At 34.7% G+C, this 20,766-nt stretch overlaps 1 protein-coding gene and 1 long non-coding RNA gene across 3 annotated transcripts in view; one reads left to right on the top strand and one right to left on the bottom strand.

Annotated features, from left to right (window-relative positions):
- The window catches only part of LOC149032854 (uncharacterized), a 33,290-nt gene extending 29,463 nt beyond the window's left edge, over positions 1-3,827 (top strand). The window contains exons 2-3 of the long non-coding RNA XR_016176192.1: positions 2,999-3,189; positions 3,360-3,827. This is a non-coding gene — a long non-coding RNA (uncharacterized LOC149032854). The remainder of the gene's footprint in view (positions 1-2,998; positions 3,190-3,359) is intronic.
- Positions 1-19,942, bottom strand: part of gukh (NHS actin remodeling regulator GUK-holder) — a 52,697-nt gene extending 32,755 nt beyond the window's left edge. For both annotated transcript variants that reach the window (XM_015332226.2, XM_089171442.1), the window contains exon 1: positions 19,128-19,942. In XM_015332226.2, the coding sequence (XP_015187712.2) occupies positions 19,128-19,419 (292 nt within the window). In that variant the 5' untranslated portion in view covers positions 19,420-19,942. The remainder of the gene's footprint in view (positions 1-19,127) is intronic.
- Between the last annotated feature and the right edge of the window lie 824 nt (positions 19,943-20,766).

Here is a 20,766-nt window from a genome sequence, read left to right as displayed (position 1 = left end):
TAACATTTTTTCTTGTTCAATCTCATCTCGTTGAGAACCACACCCCAACATCTTGCTGTGATATATTTTAGTACACACGATATATTATATCCTGAAGGTAGGCATTGTAACTAGTTAGAAATCTTACTAGATACGACAAGTAACTAGGCACTTTAGTGATTTTCTTCGATTTTCTTCAAATTCACGATAAAAATCGTTTCTTCGAAATGTCGGAACGATTTGGAATTGGTCCAGTGTCGGGAGGACGTAAAGGATTACCAGCTTTTTCCATCCAACTTTTTTTTCTTCTTCTTTATCTTCTGTTATTTTCTTTTATTTTCTTCTCCCTTAAATTGGTTGTAGTATTTTAGCCATTGGACAAATGCCAATCCTTCAATCTATCTCTTTCTCTTATTCCATTATTCAAAGCGTGCGTAAAGAAATGTTACCTCTACGTAATACCGTAAAGTAGTGCCATTAATGATGGCATTTCCTCAACAGTTACAAAGTCTCCAAAATGATTCAATATTCTACCATAAAAGTACTTAAAAAAAAACCAAATAAAAATAATGGGGGGATGGAAATTGGTTTCGCGAGTTTTACACTCACATAATAATTCAAATCCAATTGCTCTTTCTCTCATTGAAAATTGATTGTGCCAGTTATTATAGCGATAATAAAGAAAGTTATTCTGGATAAGGTTAACAATTGACTGTAAAAGATGTATATATGTATATAAAAATGCTACCCCTATGTATACAGGCGTATCTAACGTGTTAACACACACACACACACACACACACACATATGCGTTAACAATTGTAATGGTATAATAATCGTTAAATGGAAACGTGGGATCTTCTTCGTTGGTCACGAAGAGGTATAATACGATTATCGTAACAGTTTTTTTTTTTTTTTATTCTCCTGTGTTACCAGACACACCACTGACTTGGCTTTTAAAAGATATGCCTATCTCCTTCTACTATTTCTTTCTTTCTTTCTTTTTTTCTCTAGCAAAGTTGGTCGTTAAAGTATCCCACGTTTTCCTCGAACTTCAGAGGAGCAGAATGAGAGGAGTCCGCAAGCTTTTACGGTTCTTCTGAATTGGCTCCAGGGTATTCTTTTCTTTCTGGGTTGTTGTATTACATCTTTTTTTATTTTTATTTTTATTTTCTACACGAAGAAAATTCTTCATCGAAGTGAAATTCCTTCGATATCCAACTTCTTTCGAACGACAATCGGAAATTTATAATTTCAATAGAAAGAAGTATTAATTATAATCATTTGTTCTTTTTCGAGGGTTTTAGGTTTCTTACGCAAGTTAAATCGCTATAGGTAGAGGAGAAATAAAAAAAAAAAATAAATAAATAAATGAATGAATGAACGACGCAGCGAAATATCCTTAGGCTGGAAGGCAGCCAAAAACTGTATTTTCCTTGGTTGGTTGGCAAACGCGAGAATATAAACGGGAAAGGGGGAGTTGGGAGGTTGGAACGAGGTGCAATTTTTCTTGCTTTGCCGACAGCTGGCCGTGTATGCAATTTGCATAAAAAACAGGCGCCCGTCCGGTCACTTATTTCGCGAGCCTATCCCCATAGGGCATGGTTTATCGTGAAAAATTACGCCACTGCACATTCCAAAAATTAAACCCACGATCGTTATATTCGCTAACCCTAACCGCGAAAGATCGTCGTCGATCATTTATTACGGTGTGATTCAAATATTCGCATATTTAAGGACTTCAAAGATATCAATTTTCGAGATCGAACTTCTTTTCATATTAATAATGAATGATTAATCATTTATTGGAAAATTTATATTCCAATTTTTTCTTTTCAATTATTTCTATGAAACAAAAATTAACCCACTGACTGGCAGACATATTTAAAAAATATAATAATATTAAGTTACTGATATGATATTGTAATGGTATTTACAATAATTGATAATTAATGTTTTTTACACCATATAAATAATATAATTATTATTATATTTAGTAATTTATATTATATATAATATTATATATTATATATAATTTATACAGGTAAAAGAAAAAAGAAGAATCTCGAAGCTTTATGATCGTAAAAGCTCGAATTTCGATCACGATTTCTAGCCAACCTAATATGGCTGTTCCCAACGATGTTAGACTATAAAACCTTGTTCTTTCTCTCTTTATTTTTGTAATAAAAATAAAAAAAAAAACTTTATCGCTCTTAAAACAACGATATCTCACAAATCGTTCGATAAGCCCTATCGAAGTATATCGAAATGCTATATCGAAGGTATGTACAGTGCATTGAACTTGAGACATTTTACGAATAAATCCTATGATAGATTCCTACTAAAAAAAGGATTAGAAAACGTTCAAGATATTTTATATAAACGGAACGAAAAGTCGTATTTTATAATATTACAGTATAATAAATGTGTTGCATTATATTTTGGAGACGTGTAAGATCAATGCACGCGTTTACAAGGATAATAAAAGGATGATGGATATGAAAAGAAGAAATGACGTGCCTACCGGACATGCGTGCTGCTGTTGGCACTGTTACTGTTACTGTTGCTGTTGCTGTTGCTGTTGCTGTTGCTGTTGCTGTTGTTACAATACCTCATGCCATGCAATTCAGTATTCGCGTGAGTTGATACAAACGTTCGGGTGTACATGAGCTATCTCTCCTGTCTCTCTGTCTCTCTCTAACCGCTTATGGTTTACTGCTTTGGTATCGAGGTCTTCGGCCGGAGAGTTCCAAAGGGAACTGGTTCGCCCACCTCCTTTTACTCCTGGAAGGGTTCCGACCATAAGAATTCTTCTCAGAGCTTCAGACCTCTCGTCGTCTTCTCGCAAATCGATTCTCGAAATTGCTCGGCGTTATACGGCGTTAGATCTCTTCACAATATTTTTCTTTCATTCATATTTGTTTCGGATGATCAAAAATGTCTTCTAATCATATCAGACTGTTATCAATTTTGTGTTATCATTTCGTGTAATTCTTTACACGATTACATTTTGTTGTAGATTTTTACATCGATTTGGATTACGATAGAGAATTAAATCACGATTACCATCCACCTACGTAATACCCATAAAAACCAAAGACGTGACTTTTAAGAATAAAAAGGAAGAGGAAGAGGAAGAAGAAGAAGAAGAAGAAGAAGAAGAAAAAACAAAATGCCCTTTGTCTTTGGAAACTTCAAACGAGAGCGAAGGTACTTGGGTATAGGAAACAATAGCTCGTTACTTATGCACCTTTCCTCTTTAACCATTATCCTTCTTCTTAAAGATGGCCGCGATCGTAACGAACTAAATCGCACGATTTAAACATTCCCAAAAAAAAGAATCTTTCAAATTATACTTACAAACGTATTTTTTCTTTAAGTTGTATCAAATGTGAATAACCAAGAAGAAGAAAATATTTTAACGAGGTGGTTGAGAAAGATAAATCGATGTCACACCATGTTTTATTCTTACACGCATTGAAATCTCTCGAAATAATTGAAAAAAATTGTAGTAATAATTAATAATAATTTAGTAGTTTAGTAGTAGTAGTAGTAAGTATTCTTATCTTTCTTATATTTCTTTTATATTTCTTATATTTTACAGAATATGTAGCATATTTTTACATTTAGAAATAAGACTTACTTATGTACATATTATATATTATGTGTATGCACGTTTAGATAAGGAAAAGAAAGGAATAAAATAAAAAAAAAAAATTAAAAAAAAACAAACAACGCGTCAGAGTTCAAGTTGCAACTATGCAAAACGAGATATCAGAAACCAGTGTGACTTGTATCGAGAAAACGAGAGTGAATTTAAACTGCATGCAAAGCAAGACTATACTGTCCAGAGTAGGTATATGATATAAACAAATGGATCATGCTTTCTATCTTTCATTCTCTTTTGACACGTTTGATTCATTTCTCTCTCTCTCTCTCTCTCTCTCTCTCTCTCACACTCTCGTCTACGAGAAATCGAGAACGAATTTTAAGATAACACTTACATACATCCATCAATCGTTTTAAGTATCCTTTATCTAACAGATGATAGATAAAACACTCATCTTCTTAATATATATAAATTACGTGTCACGTTTGTCCGCAATGGACTCCTAAACTACAGAACCGATTTTAATCAAATTTTCCACACTGTGTGCTGTTTTATCCAACTTGAAAGATAGGATAGTTTACATCTCAATTTATTGCGAATTATTTGTTTATTAACAAAGCAACGCGTGGCAGGGCACCCCTAGTTTCCATATATAAATTCAATAATACGATTAAGATTTGTTAGTATTTTTAATTATCATATACACTTAAGTGTGTTAAGTGAAATTTTGACAAGTTTGGAAAGTTTCGAGGACACATCCGGTAGAAGTGGGATCATCGAAATATTATCCGAGAGACCATCTCTTGTTACTCTTTCTCTTCTTTCATCCCAGCCCGCAATCTCTAAGCACGGACGAAACGGTACCTAACTCTTTCTCTTTCTTCCTAATAAAATGAATTTCGAATATGCTGGAGCACGTATGCCACCATTCTTCTTTCAGGTATACCTTTCGAAATACACCGTTACCTTCTCTTATACTTTCATCTACTTATTTTTTTAATGTTTACTCGGAACGATTATATTGTTTAAATCTAAGATTTCAGAGATTAATGCGAAATTGAAAGGGACAACAAAATCTCTCTACGTTCTTATTTTTGTTTAAATTAATTGTAAATAGAAAACTTTCTCTCATTCTCATTCACACGTAATTTAAAATTGTAGATAACAGGATGACACACAGTAGAAATAATGTTTTTGGGTTTTTAAGGGTGTCAAGGATTTATCATCCCAATTAGTATAATGAACTATGATTAAACTTAGGACATTTTGAAAATAAATGGTTGTTTGAAGAGTCACTAGTTAGTATCCTTTGCCCCGTTAGAAAGTGTCGACGTTATTCTCACCAAGAGATGAATATACATATGTGTACGTATTTGTTTAAGATAATTAGTAAAAATCACGAAGAAAAGATTTCCTTTTCTTTTCCACTTAAAGAAACTTGTCTTATAGATATATGTCTGTATTTCTTCTTCTTCTTTGACTTGGTCTTCTCGTTGGTAACCATTCCAAGGTCACCGAACTCAGGTTCACCGGTCAGAGGGATGACCGAGCTTGTCCGTTCACCAAGCAAGCACTTGTCTCGCAAGCCGCTATTCCCTTATTCGTAGGATCTTTTCTACCTATGCTATCGCAAACAGCAGACAGATCGGTAGTGGTAGTCGAACCACCGGTTGGTTGCTTGCCACAAGAAGCAAAGTGGTCACCACCATCATCGTTTGCCCACTCCGCTCTGTTTTCCTTCCCTGTACTGTGTATACTAAGTACAGTGACTAACAAAAATACTGCCAATATTTTTATTCCATTTTTCTTTTTTTTTTTTTGAAAGTTAACTTGACAATTGAAAAGAAATTATCGGTAAATGGACAAAAAAAAAGAGAGATGCGTAGGCTGGACATGGTTGTTAGGAGTATGAGGAACGCGGTGCAACGTAATTAACGTGAACAAGAAGAAGGGAACGAACGAACGAACGACCCCCGACGAAGTACTTCAACCCTTTTTTTTATTTCTTTTTTCAAACGACCATAACGTGCACAACGATTTTGCATGCGATGGACCAAAGAGATGGAACGAGGGAGAGAGAGAGAAGTGGCAGCTGACCATCCATGGCTACGTAGAAAGGGTCTCTCTTGCACTGTCTGCTTGCCACCCTTGAACACTCTGAGCAAGATAGAAAGAGATAGGTTATGGGGAGATCGGATTAAAAGGAGCGTAGAAAGATAAAACCGGATGGCAGATGCGATGTTTACGGGCGTACAGAGTCGAACGCATCGTTTCACGTTTCATTGTTATCTATTGGGCACATCAAAATCATAAGTAAGATCTAGATCATGGGAAGGGGAACAAGAAGGGCCAGTTTTTTTTTATTTTTTACTCCGATCTCTCTTTTTTCTTTACCTTCATTTTGCGTTGTTAACACGTTGAGCACCACGCCAGTCATTGGTGACTGATACTAGACTTTTCATTTAGGTTGTGTCGGCCACTGATGACTGACACTCAACTATTTTTTTAATACAAACATAAAATAAAATCAAATCAAATAATTATTATAATTAGTTAATCAGTGTAATATCGATTATTATTATTATGCAAAGTTAATACCTGTCGCTAATAATTTGGTGCAAGATCGTTAAAGGTGTTCATGACATAGGTATATATATATAGTACCCTTTTATGGTTTCAATACTAGGATGAACCAAATACATATTGCAATAGTTTAATATTATTCAATAATACATATTTTCTTCTTCTTTTCCTTTTTCTTTTTATTTTAGAGATAACAAAAAAAATTGTCAAAGTATAAAAAGGTAGGTTTGTTTGATCGTTAAAAAGTCATCGAGTTCAGTAATGCAGAAAATTGATGAGAAATAAAAAAAAAAATAAGGATAATTCATTGCGTAAAGTCGATAAACGTTTATACGGAACGTTAGAACTTAAATCGTACTTGAAAGGGGACTTCTTCGATGTCCTTTCCTTGCTAGTTGTCCTTTTTCTTTATCGTCCTTTCTCATTTTATATATATATATATATACATACTCGTCTATAAGTACTGTGAGAATGTTGTGTACGATGGAGAATCCATATACGGTTGGCATTTATAAGAAAACTGCCTTCACTTTTTTTATTATATATATTCTTTCGTAATAATTTTAACATTTTTTTTTTTTTTTTTTTATTATTAACCTCATAATTTGGATTGATGAAACTCTTTGATATAACCGATTCTAACTATTCGTATATTTTTTCAATTATTATTTAGTGTGTTGTTATAATTTATTAAATAGTTTAGAATTATATTAAATGAATTAATGTTTTTTTTTTTATAACAAATCCACTTGTAACACGTGGTCAAAGCATCCTAACATACATACATATACACATATATTTAAAGATTTCAACGAATCCTTAAACGAATTTGTCTACGCCTGTTGTGGAACTAATCGTGCGAACTTTTCACGGGGTCAACGACGATGAACTCTGCTTTCACGCGTTCGCACGGGCGCGTGCGCATACACATATACACACATATACACTCTTAAGGAACATGTACTTATTTACTTATATAGTTTGGTTGTTCGTTCATAGCAAAATCTCGTGTACGAGGGAGTAGGGTACCTGAACGTGACGTTACCGTCTTAGATAATTTGCTTTTATATCCTATGCATACATACACGTATGTTGGTAATATATCTATCCTTATGTACACGTTGTCTCGTTAAGGAAAACTTCTCGACTGTCCGTTTAATAGTAGCTACGAGCGCGAATTATGTTGTCGTGGTTTTAAAAGCACGATACTAATAAAAACCCAACTACGAGTATAAATATATATATTACATTGATACAGGATGAAGTATGTAAGTGTGTACGTAAAAGCAAATCTCATTTCATTATCAATACCATCTTATTTTAGTTTAACGTTTTCAAATATCTGATACTTGTTTAATTAAGATAACAAATTAATCTGATCTATGATAGATCATTAGAATGATCTTCTATTTAACCCTTTCGCACCGGCTGGGACACACTTCTAAATCCTTCTCTTTTTTATTTTCTTTAGTTTGTATTTTTATTTTTCTTCTTCTACTTCTTCCTACGTAAAGAAGAATAAAATAGAAGATAGAAGGTTTGTCGTAAATGTTGAAAAGCGTGAAAAAGAGATGAGTGTGTCTAACATCGTGTGTTGCTCGACACTCTTTCTATACTTCACTAGAAATGTTGTGTTTTTACTACGAAAATAGACAATGCTCCGCAACGACATCCGGATGTCGTTTTATCGTATGCGTTTCAAAGCTCATAAAATGCATCCTGGCTATAGACCTTTGATGCCACGTATATATCTCTCTTCCAATGTGTTGCAAGAGAAGGGACGATTTCAAACGTAAACCGCGAACTCTTCTGTGGTCCAAAAAAGGGAAAGGAAAAGTTCAAAGTAGTACTTGCAATATAGTCAATGAAAAAATAAAAAAAAAATATATACCTATAGGTGTACAAAAGTAAGGATCATGCAAAAGGAAATTAAAAGGATATGCAAGTTTTCTTCTATCTATCCAGTTAGCTAGGCTATTAGATCTACAGGAAAATTCTCTAAGTTTTGATAATAAAATTTTCATAATTTGAATGAGCTTTATTTAATAATATAATTACCATCACTATTTTTAACTTCTTGCCAACTTGTTTGTTTGGGGGTCCCATTTTTTTCAAATATAATAAAATTAAAGTTCCTTTAATCTTATGTTAGTCTATATGGAATAGTTGGAAACTATTTAATTCCTAGTTTCTCGTTAGGATCAATGACTTTGTTAGGTTTTGTTACAATCCTTGGTGAACAGGCGACAGTGAACAGGCTACTGAACCCGCTATTGAACCCGATCAGGAGAAAAAGGCATCTCTTCTAGTAGTTCGCGTTCTTTGTAGCTAGTCACATCGTGACGTGACGTGTATCCGGTTTATATCGGTTCGTTCTAACATCAACGACGAGAGAAAGAGACTTAGTACTTCTCAAGAATTATTTTCCTCTCTTTAACGAGTCATTTTCTTCTTTCTCGTTTCATTTGACCAATAAAAAGAGGAACTAATCGATTAGTCATTCCTTGAAAGTATTTAATCCTTTTTCTCAAGCTATATTATCCCATGTATCTGTTTCTATATACATGTGTGTGTGTCTATATCTGTGCGTTTTTATGTTTTTATGTTGTTCTCATAGTCAAGTATCAGTCTGCTGTCTATCTATGAATGTTTGTATACATCCTATGCATTCATTGGCATTCATAAAATCCATAGGATGGAATGCATCTTCCAGACATCTCGTGACTTTATCTTTCATCGTAATTCACGCTCGTGTCTCTACTGACTCGGATATGTCTTTGCGTATGCACGCAATCATTGCATGATTGCATCTATGCATTCGTGAGTTTTCTTCTAACGAAACAACGTACGATTGCATGAACAATTTATCTTCTAAATTCGTCACTCCGTGGATAAATTATTTGCGAATTTTTGTTAATTAAAATGACATGCTTTAAAAAACACACATAGTTCATTATTTATTATTAATTAAAAAAGACATATGTATGGGATTTGAATGATCGTAGAGAAAATGTATTTTAAAGATCCATAGTTGTTTTATATTATCGGTCGCTCATTGCTTGTGAGAGAAATGCAATAATACGAAGGCAAACTAAAGAACTTTGTGCAGTAGTAGTAGTAGTTAGGTGCACTTCGATCCCGGAAAGGGAAGCCAGCAGCCCCGTCGTCGAAGAGCTTCTTCCTACGCGTAGAAATATGAGCTCGATCGTTGGGATCGATAAAATGGAGAAAGACAAAAGAAAATGGTGAATAAGGATCAACTAACAAAATCCAATCTATTCTATATTACTTTGAATCACTAATCAATTTAATTGGCTTAATAATTATCAAAATATTATTCAGAAAACTTATTTAACACGTCAGTCATTGATGACTGACACGTTCAACTTTTTTTTTTACAATACAAAGTAAAGCCTGTGGCCTGACGGGGTCTTCCTTGAAAATGAGCGTGTGTTAAACTTATTTAAATAAAAATGGTTATAGCAATTGGTCTAAAAAAAAAAAAAGAAAAATAAGGGTGTCTTTAGTCTCTTTGTAGGACACTAACGATTCTCGCGAAACCCTTCGAGGGATAGGAAGAAAGTAATGGACGATGAAAGATCTCTAAACGCCCACGTGTCCACCATTAGTAAAACCTATCTACCAAATTTAATCTGCCACACGTACTGGAATAATTTTACTTGTTTACTTGTAACGTTTCACCGATAACACACACACACATGCAAAATATTCCCGTTCAATTTTTTTGTTGGTTAATTTTACAATAATAATCTCATCTTATCTGTAGTTAAATTTCGTAAGAACAGTTAAACGTTTCTTCGAATGACGTGTAATTATGATTTCAATAGCACTCAACCAGGATGTATGCTAATGCACTTGAAGATAAGTAGCAGAGCATGCACACCATGTTACTGGATCGGTAAGAGAACGTATTCTCAACTCGTGACTCGTGACTATTACTATCATCACTGCTACTATTACTATTACTAATATTATTAAAGTTAGATTGTAAGAGGTTTGTGTTTCATAGGGAGTAACACATAAGTGACGAATACAATATATATGATTTTGATCTAATACTTTCCATTAAGAAATTTCTTTTAGGATACAAAACCCACCATCTGGATATCATCCAGATCGTATTTTGGTGGAACCCGAATGGTTCTACTACAGAATGAAGAACACACCAATACAAACACTTCTCGTATCGATCTATTTTTAACTTGGTTGATTTCTAACATTAAAACGTCTCCTAACTATTTTACAATCTCACGTATTATCAAGCTGGTGTCATGTTAGATAAAAAATCAAATAGAAAGATATTTTAAAAGAATATAAGGAAGGGTTTGGCATTAAAATTAGAATTAGTCCGATTAAATTTGATCCTCTTAGAAACCTTAATATAAATCCTCATATTATAATCCCTCCCATTTTCTATTTCATTTTCTCTACCAAGAAAATCCTGATTTATAAATCTAAACTCATGGGGTGTTAGTTTAGTTTGTTTTCGAAAATAGGAAGACAACTATGGTCGGATTTTCGCAATGAAAGATAGAAAGAGAAAGAGATATATTATATTAGCCTAGAGGGGTTTTAGTTGGAACAGCACGCGCCCACGTATACATTTATAAGCTTATATACATTTATACCTATGTGCATATATATATATATATATATACATATTCACCCTATGTCAGATAGTATCGAACTAATAGCGCGTGTAATCGTTTCGGACGGCAACTTAGTAGCACGTTGAAAATTATTCCAAACCTACGTGCTGATGTATATATACATATATATATATAGCATATAGAAAAATGATCGAATTTATAACCGACCTGTACAATGAAATAATTTCGAGGTACATTTTTCACAGTGCAATGTTTTGACGTAAACTTTTACGAACGATACGAAAAGTAAAAGTTAGTTATATTATTAAAAAAAAATATTCTATCCATTCATATCCAATTTAGAGGTCTTTCATCATTGAAGCTTATACCTTCCGCAAGCCGCAACATTTTTGTTGAACAATAAAAGAGTCTGCCGCTTCCCCTCAGCTTAACGTTCACCTCACATGTCCAGGGTCTTCAAAGACGAAGTATCCAACATCTGTTCAGTTCTCTCTCTCTCTCTCTCTCTCTTTTTTTGCTACCTGAATATATCATTGTATTATCAAGGGCTCAAGTGGTATACATGCAAGCTCATACTATGTATATCTGTGTTCGCATAACACGCATATCCGGGCGTAGAGAGGACAAACGTTTGGATAATAAAGTTCTCTTTTATTTCGTAGGATGCACGATCGAACATCCGCCAAGGGTGAATTGCGAACTCGCCTTTATGCAGTCAATAGTCTATCGTCGTCTATAGTCATAAGAGTTTTTTTTTTTTTTTTAAACACCCTCTTGCCCTTCTATTCTGTCTTTTATTCTACCCTTCGTTCGAGCGCCATTCGCAGTTTACCACGTAATTTACGCACGATTACATTGCAATTTTAATGCAACTCCGGTATGTTTATTAATATTACACAAGGTGGTATTTTACAACGATTATGATTTGACTATTGTTTTTCTATATAATAGAAGAAGTGTAACTAAAGGAGGAGAAGATCAAAGCATTCGCCGCATTCAGTGTATAACAATAAAACATGGAAACACCATAAAGAGGTTCATTCACAAAAGCCTTAATTAATGAAGTGCCAACCAATACAACGCACGCGACACTTTGCACTAGCAATTTGGAAATACGATCGACAGGGATAATCCGAACATGTTGCAACGATTGAGTGGTGGTGCATTAGTTTCGAAAAGTAAAGAGTTATGGTCGGATGAGTTTCGAAACGAGAGAGACATGGATCGACGAGAAAGGGTCGAGAGTGTGCAGCCAGTGCAGCAGCAGGGTTTGTGCTCGTCGTCCCTAGAGAGTTAGGAAGTGGTCTATGCCCTTCTCTTCGTGTGTGACCCTGTGTTGGGTTTGCGGGGAGGTTAACCGGTTCACCGAACGAAATTTCACTCACGTATCCTTTCTAGCTAGAGTTTCTTCTTCCATGTTTTCTGACTGTGTGAGCCAAGACTTTCTATCGGTTGATCAAACTCGTATTTGCAGCAGCATTCGAATAAAATGATGATGGTGATGGTGGTAAAAAGGAGGTACCTACTTCAATACTGGAATACTAAATTTTATTCTTCGTGTCTGCTTTCGAAAAATTTCGATATTGTGCCAACTAAATCTTTCAGTATTTTTCTTAAAAATATGTGCGAAGCAGAGTCAAGTGTAAATTAACGAGACATTGTAAAAACGATTGCAAATGTGGGTCAACACGTGTGATAATTATCTGTGGTTACGCATTATCCATTGTTGAAAGTTTTCATAGTCGTGTGGGATGGTCTGAGAAATAAACTCATTATTGTCAGTTACCAAAAGAATACACACTTCATTTACGATGCATTAAAGTCTCCTTTCGTCGTAGCAATGGACAATGGGTATTCCCTTTATGGCCGTTTGTTCAGCCCCGTCGAGAATAACTATCCAAATCGAACCTTTTCAATTCAATTCAAACTGACCCTTCTCTACCATTCCATAGAAAGAAAGAAAGAAAGGGAAAAAAAAGAGAGTTGTTATAGTGGTCCAATTAGTATCATTTCTATTCCTTTATTCGGTATATTATAAAATCAATGATCACTATAAATATAGGAATATTTTGTTGTTCTTTCTAATGATTCGAATTTATTTATAAATATTGATAACAAAAAATAAATAGCCAGTAGCCAATTAGTATGATACCAAAGTGATATATCTTATCACACAAGATGCGTAAGTCAAAGAATGAAAGAACCCCACAAATTAGCAATTAGTAGCAGAAGTAATTGGTGAGGGTCTCAGTGGGTAGGTACCATCATCGTTGTCTCTTCCCTTTCCTATGTTTTTTTCTCACACAAATCTGAGATGGGATACTACGAGCTTGAGGATGCTACAATTTGTCTCGTTTCTCTTAGAAACATCGAAGGAGAAATGAAATACACAATTTTTTTTAGTCTCCTAGTATATTCATATAAAATATTCAGTATAGGAGCAGATAATACACACACATACATACATATACATATTATATATTACATAAGAGAAAGAATAATACATAGAAGAAGGTATAGCATAGAAAGTACAGGAAGATGTCAATAACCTTGGAGCAGTCAGTCGTCGTGGTCGTCGTCGCGTGATCAAACCTGGCCTACCTCTCCCCCTCTCATCTCCCCTACGAGCCAACGAACTACCCTTCGTGTTCATCACCCTCCACACCGTTGTGTCTGCTGCTAGGTACGACGATCGTGTCCAACCGTCCGTTCAACAACCATCCATTCGAAGAGAACTCGTTCGCTTATGCTATTTTAGTTAAACGTTCTCGACTTGTCTTCGAAAAGTAATCAAAATGTCTAATAAAATCTAATTGATTTCTTAGCTTTTTAAACTCGTTCTAGAACTCCTCCACGAAAAGAACCAGTTACTCGTTTATACGTTATCTCAAGATATAATAATATCATAGATAAAAGATAACGCATTCGCGTGTCTAGAAGACAAGTGACTGACACTCAAGTATTTTTCCTTAAGAATTCATGTGGCGCTCAACCAAAAATCAATTTTATTGCCGTGTCCGGTGATACCACGTTAGTGCCATGTAGAAAAATCGTGGTTTAAAGTATCGGAAAAAAATATTTATCTTTGGAAAAGTAATCGTTGGTGTTTAGGGTTGAAAGAAATCGGAATAGAGACCGCTAACTCGTGCGATACCAACTGCGGTACGTTGACTTTCTCTCTTACTCTCTCTTTCCTGTCGTTTCCTTCCTGTTACGTATACCTGTGCTACCACGGCAGGTGCTCTCTCAGTCCGTTGGTCGAGTAAAACACACCTGATAAACTCGAATCCACGTACTAACGTCGTATCTTATATGCATGTACAAACGTGTAACTCGCATGCGGGCTTGTACTGTTGCTTATCGTACTCATACGAAAGTAAAAATTTATTTTAATCGAGGTGTACTTTAGAATCATTTTTCATAAGTCAGAAAAAGATCAAAGATAAAAGAATGAACAAAAAAAATAATAATAATAAAGAAAGGATAATAATTAGGATGACGGGGTAGAAATAAAAGTAGGGCACACATCGGGTGTCGTAACGGTCCTCGGCAATATCTAAAACCCTCCCTTCGAACGTTTTCATCCCCTCCCTCCCTCCCTCCCTTCTTGTATATACCTTTTCTTTATATTCTTTCTTTCTCTTTTTCTCTTCTTCTTATAGTTCGAGTTCCTTCTTGCACTTACTTCCGGTTGCCAGCTGGTTCGACAGAAGTGCCGGTAGAAAAAGATCGAGGGTTGAGGGAACCCCCCCCCAAACCTCACACCCCACCCCACTGCATAGAAAAGAGAAAGAAAGAGAGAGAGAGAGAGAGAGAGAGAGGCTTAATTTTAGACGATCCAACATGCTGGCACGTGCTCCCAACGAACAAGCATTCTTTTTTTTCACTTTAACTTAGAGGACGACTTTTCTCTTTCTTTTAAACAAGTTGTTTATAATTAAATTTATTGTGTTAAATATATTTGACGTTTGAATTGTTTTGTTCTTTAAATTTCTAAAACACACGGCAGATTGTTTCCGAGAATTTTCACGTAGGTAAAATACCCCAAAGAAGGTGCGTATTTTCCGTAATGGCAGGCATATGGTGGCACGCATCATTGCGGTTGCTTTCGTTGGTTCGTTGGTTGGTTGGTTGGTTGGTTGGTTGGTTGGTTGGTTGGTTGGTTGGTTCAGTCGCATCTGCTCGTCTCTAAACCACACTTTAAGATTCATAGTTTTTTACACGTTTCCTATTTTTTACATGTCGATGAAATATTGTATTAAAGGGTTAGCCTATTTTTATATTTAATAATAATAATAAATAAATAAGATTATCGATAATATTACGTCGTTCATAGTTTGAAGATCAACTTCATAGCAAGAGTACAGGAAATATCCCTGAGGATAATGGAACCATCCAGTAACGTTCATCTAATCCAACGTATATTATAGTAAACCTTGTGGCTATATTATACTGAATTGAGTAGGCGCAATGTATGTATGTATGTATATATGTATGTATGTATGTATGCGTGTGTCTCTTTTTGTTAATCTATCGATACCGGTTTTCGCGGTGGCCCCAAGCATTCTCGCGATTTAATCCCTTATCTGAAAACGCTTCCGAATAATCGTAAAACGAGATTATGGCTCTCGGGTATGGGATAAGAGACAGTATAAAGATGTATAATAAAAGATTTAAATTTATTTAGACATTACTACAATTTTAAAACCTTTTTTGCAATCCCTTGTTTATTTTGAATGATCCGTATAAATGATTTTTAATTGCAAAAAGAAAAAAGAAACATTAAAGTTGATTGTTGTTAGTTAATTAATCGTAGCGATTTGAACACCTGCACTCGTCGATTTACAAAGCCATTATTAAGTACCATCGTTACTTGACTCACGCTCCTACTACTTTCAAGCCCTTCCACCACTATCGGGACCTTTGACCCTTCTTATTTCTTCTCTATCTCTTTTCATTGCTATTTTCTCTCTACGTTGGTAGAACAAAAACGTTTTCTCGTTCCTCTCTTCTCTCTCTCTCTCTCTCGTACACTTTCTAACGTGTGTGTGTGTGTGTGTGTTTGCTTGTGTGTTCGATATGTAACGATAGAAATATAATTTTTCTTTGAAATATTTTCTTGTACAATTTCTAACGAGGATATTTCTAACAACGTCGTTTGATGGTAACTTTTAATGACGATACTCTAATCATCGTTTGTTAGAACGATGAATGCTAATTGCTGCTTCGAAAATTTATTAACACGAGCTACAAGATGGTATGTCCTAGTTACTTATTTTAATTATAAATATACGTAATGATGTATGTATGAGTAATACCGTGATTTTAATTACTTTCATGTAACCATGAAATACATTTATTTTACATAACACACTCACGCAAAGTAAAATAATTATATTAGGTGTACAGGAAAGTTTTGTTCATTTTTAGAATAAAACAAAAGTATCTCTTTAATTGACTAATAATTAATTATCATTATTTTTTTTCCTAATATTTCAAAATAATAAAAAGTGTCTGTTTAAAAAAAGTAAAAATACATTCTATAATACATTACATGTGAGATTATTATTATTACTCAATGGACAACTATGTGAGGTAACATTTTGAAAAGTTACAAAGTTACCAAGTTATTTTTCGTTAAAAAAAAAAAACTCCAAATAATTCAACTAATTAGAAGGTAACTTTTAAGTGAAGCTAATGAAGCAAAAGAATTAACGTGTTGTTGCCATTTTCTTTTCCATTTTACTGAACAGTACGAAGAGGAACATAGAAAGTTCATAGAATTCTTGGAGAATAGAAGTGGGGTTGTTTTCCAAATCATTCAACGAATCCACGTTTTCAATCATTTTTCTTTATGGATTCTTTCTCCATTGTTCGCATTGTTCGGTTCTCTTTCAGTTGTCAACTGACTTTTCAAATTTCCAAATGCAGCAATGGCAAAATAGTAAATAATAAATAAAATCATAAATAATGTTGACCAACCTCTGAGTGATTCTAATCGATTCTTATTAAATTCAAATAAGGATAGAAGAAAAAAAAATCAATGTCCGCTTGTGTCCAAATAAAGAAAACAAGAATTATTGAGTTTGTATAATTGACTTTAGCAAAGTTGCAATGTAACTTACTTTACGGTAAGACGAGTTCTTTGACATCGTTGCATTCTATGTGACTGACTCTGTGTCTACTACGATGGCATATAGAGTAGTAGACAGTAGTTTGTAATTGCGCAAAATACGTCTACCTTTCTTGGATTACGATCGTATTACGATCATAGAATGAGATATACTCTGTAACCATATAATGCAAACATAACGGATACGTAATTACAACATACTATTACATAATATTTTATAGATACAAGTATACATATACATTTCTATATGCAACCATGCATTTAATCGTCATTTATTCCATTCAATTAAATTTCATTTCTAAATTCTAACGAAAAATGTATTCAATAATTTAGGTTGCGCACCAGTTTCATTAACCTATGTTAACTAAATCAGCTGTTTAAAGTTGTGACGCGTTTCGTGGGTAATCTAAGAGATAGAGAGAAGAATGCAGAAGAAGAAAAAAAATAGAGAAAGAAATAGAGAAAAAACTGTAAGAACGATCCCTCGGGGGGTTAGGATTCCACACTGGAGGAAGAAGCCTCAGCTGTTTGCCGATGGAAGCCATAGAATGCTTTTTATACTACCACACCCCTTCGACTTTCATCGTATCCACCGTGAAGGAACGCAGAAAATCCCATGGTGTTTGTTCATATCATTTAGATATATATATTGTTAGCATTTCAAACTTTTTTATGATCCCTCTTACTCAAATTTATTTCCATTTTTTTTTTTTTATTCTGTTATTAGCTCTGTTTGAGTTTTACCTTAAATCGAACAAACAAAAAGTCAAGTATTTCAAAGTTTTTGTTTTTCAAATTGGCTATTTGAAAATTAGAAAGGAGGAAGAAAAAAGAAAATATGTGTGCACATGTGTGTGGTATACACCATATATATGGGAAGTTAGGAACAACACACAACCATGCGTAGATCGTATTTCGAATACGACCCTTGAAAACTTGGCGGAACGAATACACGAACGAAATATACGAAGGAATATACGCGTGCTGTTTCTTCGCTTCGTTGAACTTGGATCTTTGCTGTTGTTGCTCGTGTTCAGGAAGAGAATCTCCTCTTCTAGCTCTTATCTTAGATCACGATGGAAAAAGGGTTACTTATTTGATTAGAAACAAAATACGAGTATATTCTTCTCCTGGATTCATGCAGAAAATACGTTCATTTTCTATTTAACAAAAACATATTATAATTATGTAAAATGAGGTCAAGATCGTAGCTTAGGATCCAAGAAGAAGGATCTTCTACTTAGAGGAATATAAAAGTGATGATCGGGTAGGATGATAACGATGATTAAATGACTACGTTAGTGGGTTCCAATGGTTGAACCAGTTAATACGGCTCTCTTTGTTTCTTATATATATTAAAGGTTTTATATTATATACTCGAACTCGAAACGTGATCAACTCGCTTATGGTCCTCTTTTCAAGATTAACTTTATCTACCTAGCTAAGTCAGCGAAGTAACACGATAGCGGAAGTATATATATAGAAAATATATTCCGCGTGCAATTTTAATACTAAAACTTTGACACTATCATTTTTAAATATCACCCATCCCACCCAACCCCCCGTGGAAAATATTTAGAAATAAGAAAATAAAATAAAACGAGAAGAAGAAGAAAAGTAAATATATAGAACACAAGGGATTCTTTGTTACGATTTATCCCAAGGAAGGAAGCCCTAATCTTTCGTGAAACTTGCTTTCGGCACTCTACGAGATCCGTTTCCCACGGTGCGGCAGGTAACACGAAACGTTTTCCCTGTAATATTGCTCTCTCTCTCTCTCTCTCTCTCTCTTTCGTCCTTTCTCTTTTTCTCTTTCTCACTCTCGCTTTACCAGACGATACAACACCAACCATGCTATATACGTCGACACGGGGTCCATGAAATCGAAAGAGCACCTCCTCTACTACTACTTTACCCTTTTTACACAGCTAAGAGAAAGGAATTACGAGCACGAGATTCGAGTAACTCGCTCGACCGAGACGATCTTACCTTCTTTTTTTATATTTTTTTTTATTATAATCTTTTATTTCTATGCATGTTCGTTTTACCTCGGTGCAGATCGACGATTCATTACATCGACAATTCTACAACTCGAGCGTACTTCCGTTCGTTCGTATGACGATTTAATTCGTTAAACTCCAACAAATGTGAAAAACTAAATTTGTTTGACACGAAGTACTTGGGTACTTACGAACAGGAACCTTCTTAGGGTCGACAGTTGTTAATCGTTGTTCGACCTTGTCGAGTCTTCGTCTGACTTGGGCACTCCTTTCGACAACCACAGTCAATTCCCGTGTGAGCTCGGCAAATATGTCCTCGGCTGTTGTGAGAAGCGAGGCCAGTTGTTTGAGGGAACCGGTAAGGGCACCGTTCGCCACGGCCTCCAATTCGGCACCAACCGGTAAATCTTGTGCGGCCGTACCGGATGGCACGTGACCGCGGCACAAGAAACGCGGCTCCACCTTTCGAATCACGAACGGCATGATCCTTCGACGAGGAACCTACGAAGATCAATCCTTGGTGCATACCAGATGATGATTATCCTTTTATCTCTTCTCAGACCTTCTTCATCTTATAGATCCTTTACAAATCAATGATCGATGTAACTTTTTTTTTTTTTACGTTCTAACCATTTCCATCTTTTTGTATTTCACTTCTTTCTTTTTTATTTCACTTTATTTTTTTCTATTTTTTTCCTTTTATTATTTGAGCTCACTTTTCAACAAAATCAATTTTTTTTATTACAACATCACCTTTCACACGACTGACTTTTCCTTCGTTCTTTACTCGCGACGTTTAATTTCACGTTGTAAATATCGTACATTTTTTTTTTTTTTTTTTTAATAATTATTTCTAGGAAATAGGATTGTGAAAAGGAAAAGAAAAAGAAAAAAAAAAAAGAAAAAGAAAGTTAGAGAGCAAAGATGAAGGAAGAAACGCACATACCGCACGACGCGACGTCGGTGCGCCAAGTGCCGGCCGGTTCTGTGCTCCTTCTTCGAATAACTCAAAACCCGCCGTCACTTGCACCGTCATTTGCGCCCTCATTTGGGCCCTTTTACAACAACGCCTCAATATGCACCAATCAAGGTAAACTTGCATCTTTGCTTATACAGTAAGGATGAGATACTGTCGATGAATTACCAATACGTTACCTTGTCGATAAGTTACTTTATTAAGGTAAGTACCCGACAAGTTGTTCCATCGATAATTCAGTGTCCGTTGTTTCCTTCTTTTGCTGGTTTTCTACGTTCTTTCATAATTAAATATAAACGTGTTTATAAAATAAATTTCTACTTCTTTCAAAAATTTATTCTTCTTGAACGTTTGTATTAGTTTGACAAAAATCTTATTGTAAATTTATCTTTTTTATTACACTAATAGTAAATTTCAATGAATATTGAGAATACTTAGGTGAAATCCTAAGGAAAATTGAAAAGCTATTCGGCTTAATGAGGGGTCATCTTTTCCCCGAAAAAGAATTCAATTACAATTCTTTTTCTTAAGCCGTACGATACTTCAAAGTGAGATTTAGAACTAGGGTGTCGTAATTAATAGTTTGTTCTTCGAAAGGATCTAAATGGGTTCGGAATTCCAAATACTTTCTTTTTCATTCTTTATTCGATCCTTCGCATGTGCAATTTTCACACGATAAACTTCATTCACTCTCGTTAACCACTATAACTCTCTCTTCTTCTTCTTTCTTTTGTACTATCTGTAGAATGAAATGAAATTATGCATTGATCAATGTAAAAATACAAAAGAAACGCAATTTATTTAACAAAGATGAAGAAATAATTAAAAATCATCGATGGCTGACGCTAGATTTC

This window comes from Polistes dominula, unplaced genomic scaffold (assembly GCF_049000335.1).
Source record: "Polistes dominula isolate Pdom_NZ unplaced genomic scaffold, Pdom_raw_medaka contig_26, whole genome shotgun sequence".
Classification (NCBI taxonomy): Eukaryota; Metazoa; Arthropoda; class Insecta; order Hymenoptera; family Vespidae; genus Polistes; species Polistes dominula.
The sequence above is the reverse complement of the archived record's forward strand: the minus strand, read 5'-3'. Positions and strand labels throughout refer to the sequence as shown.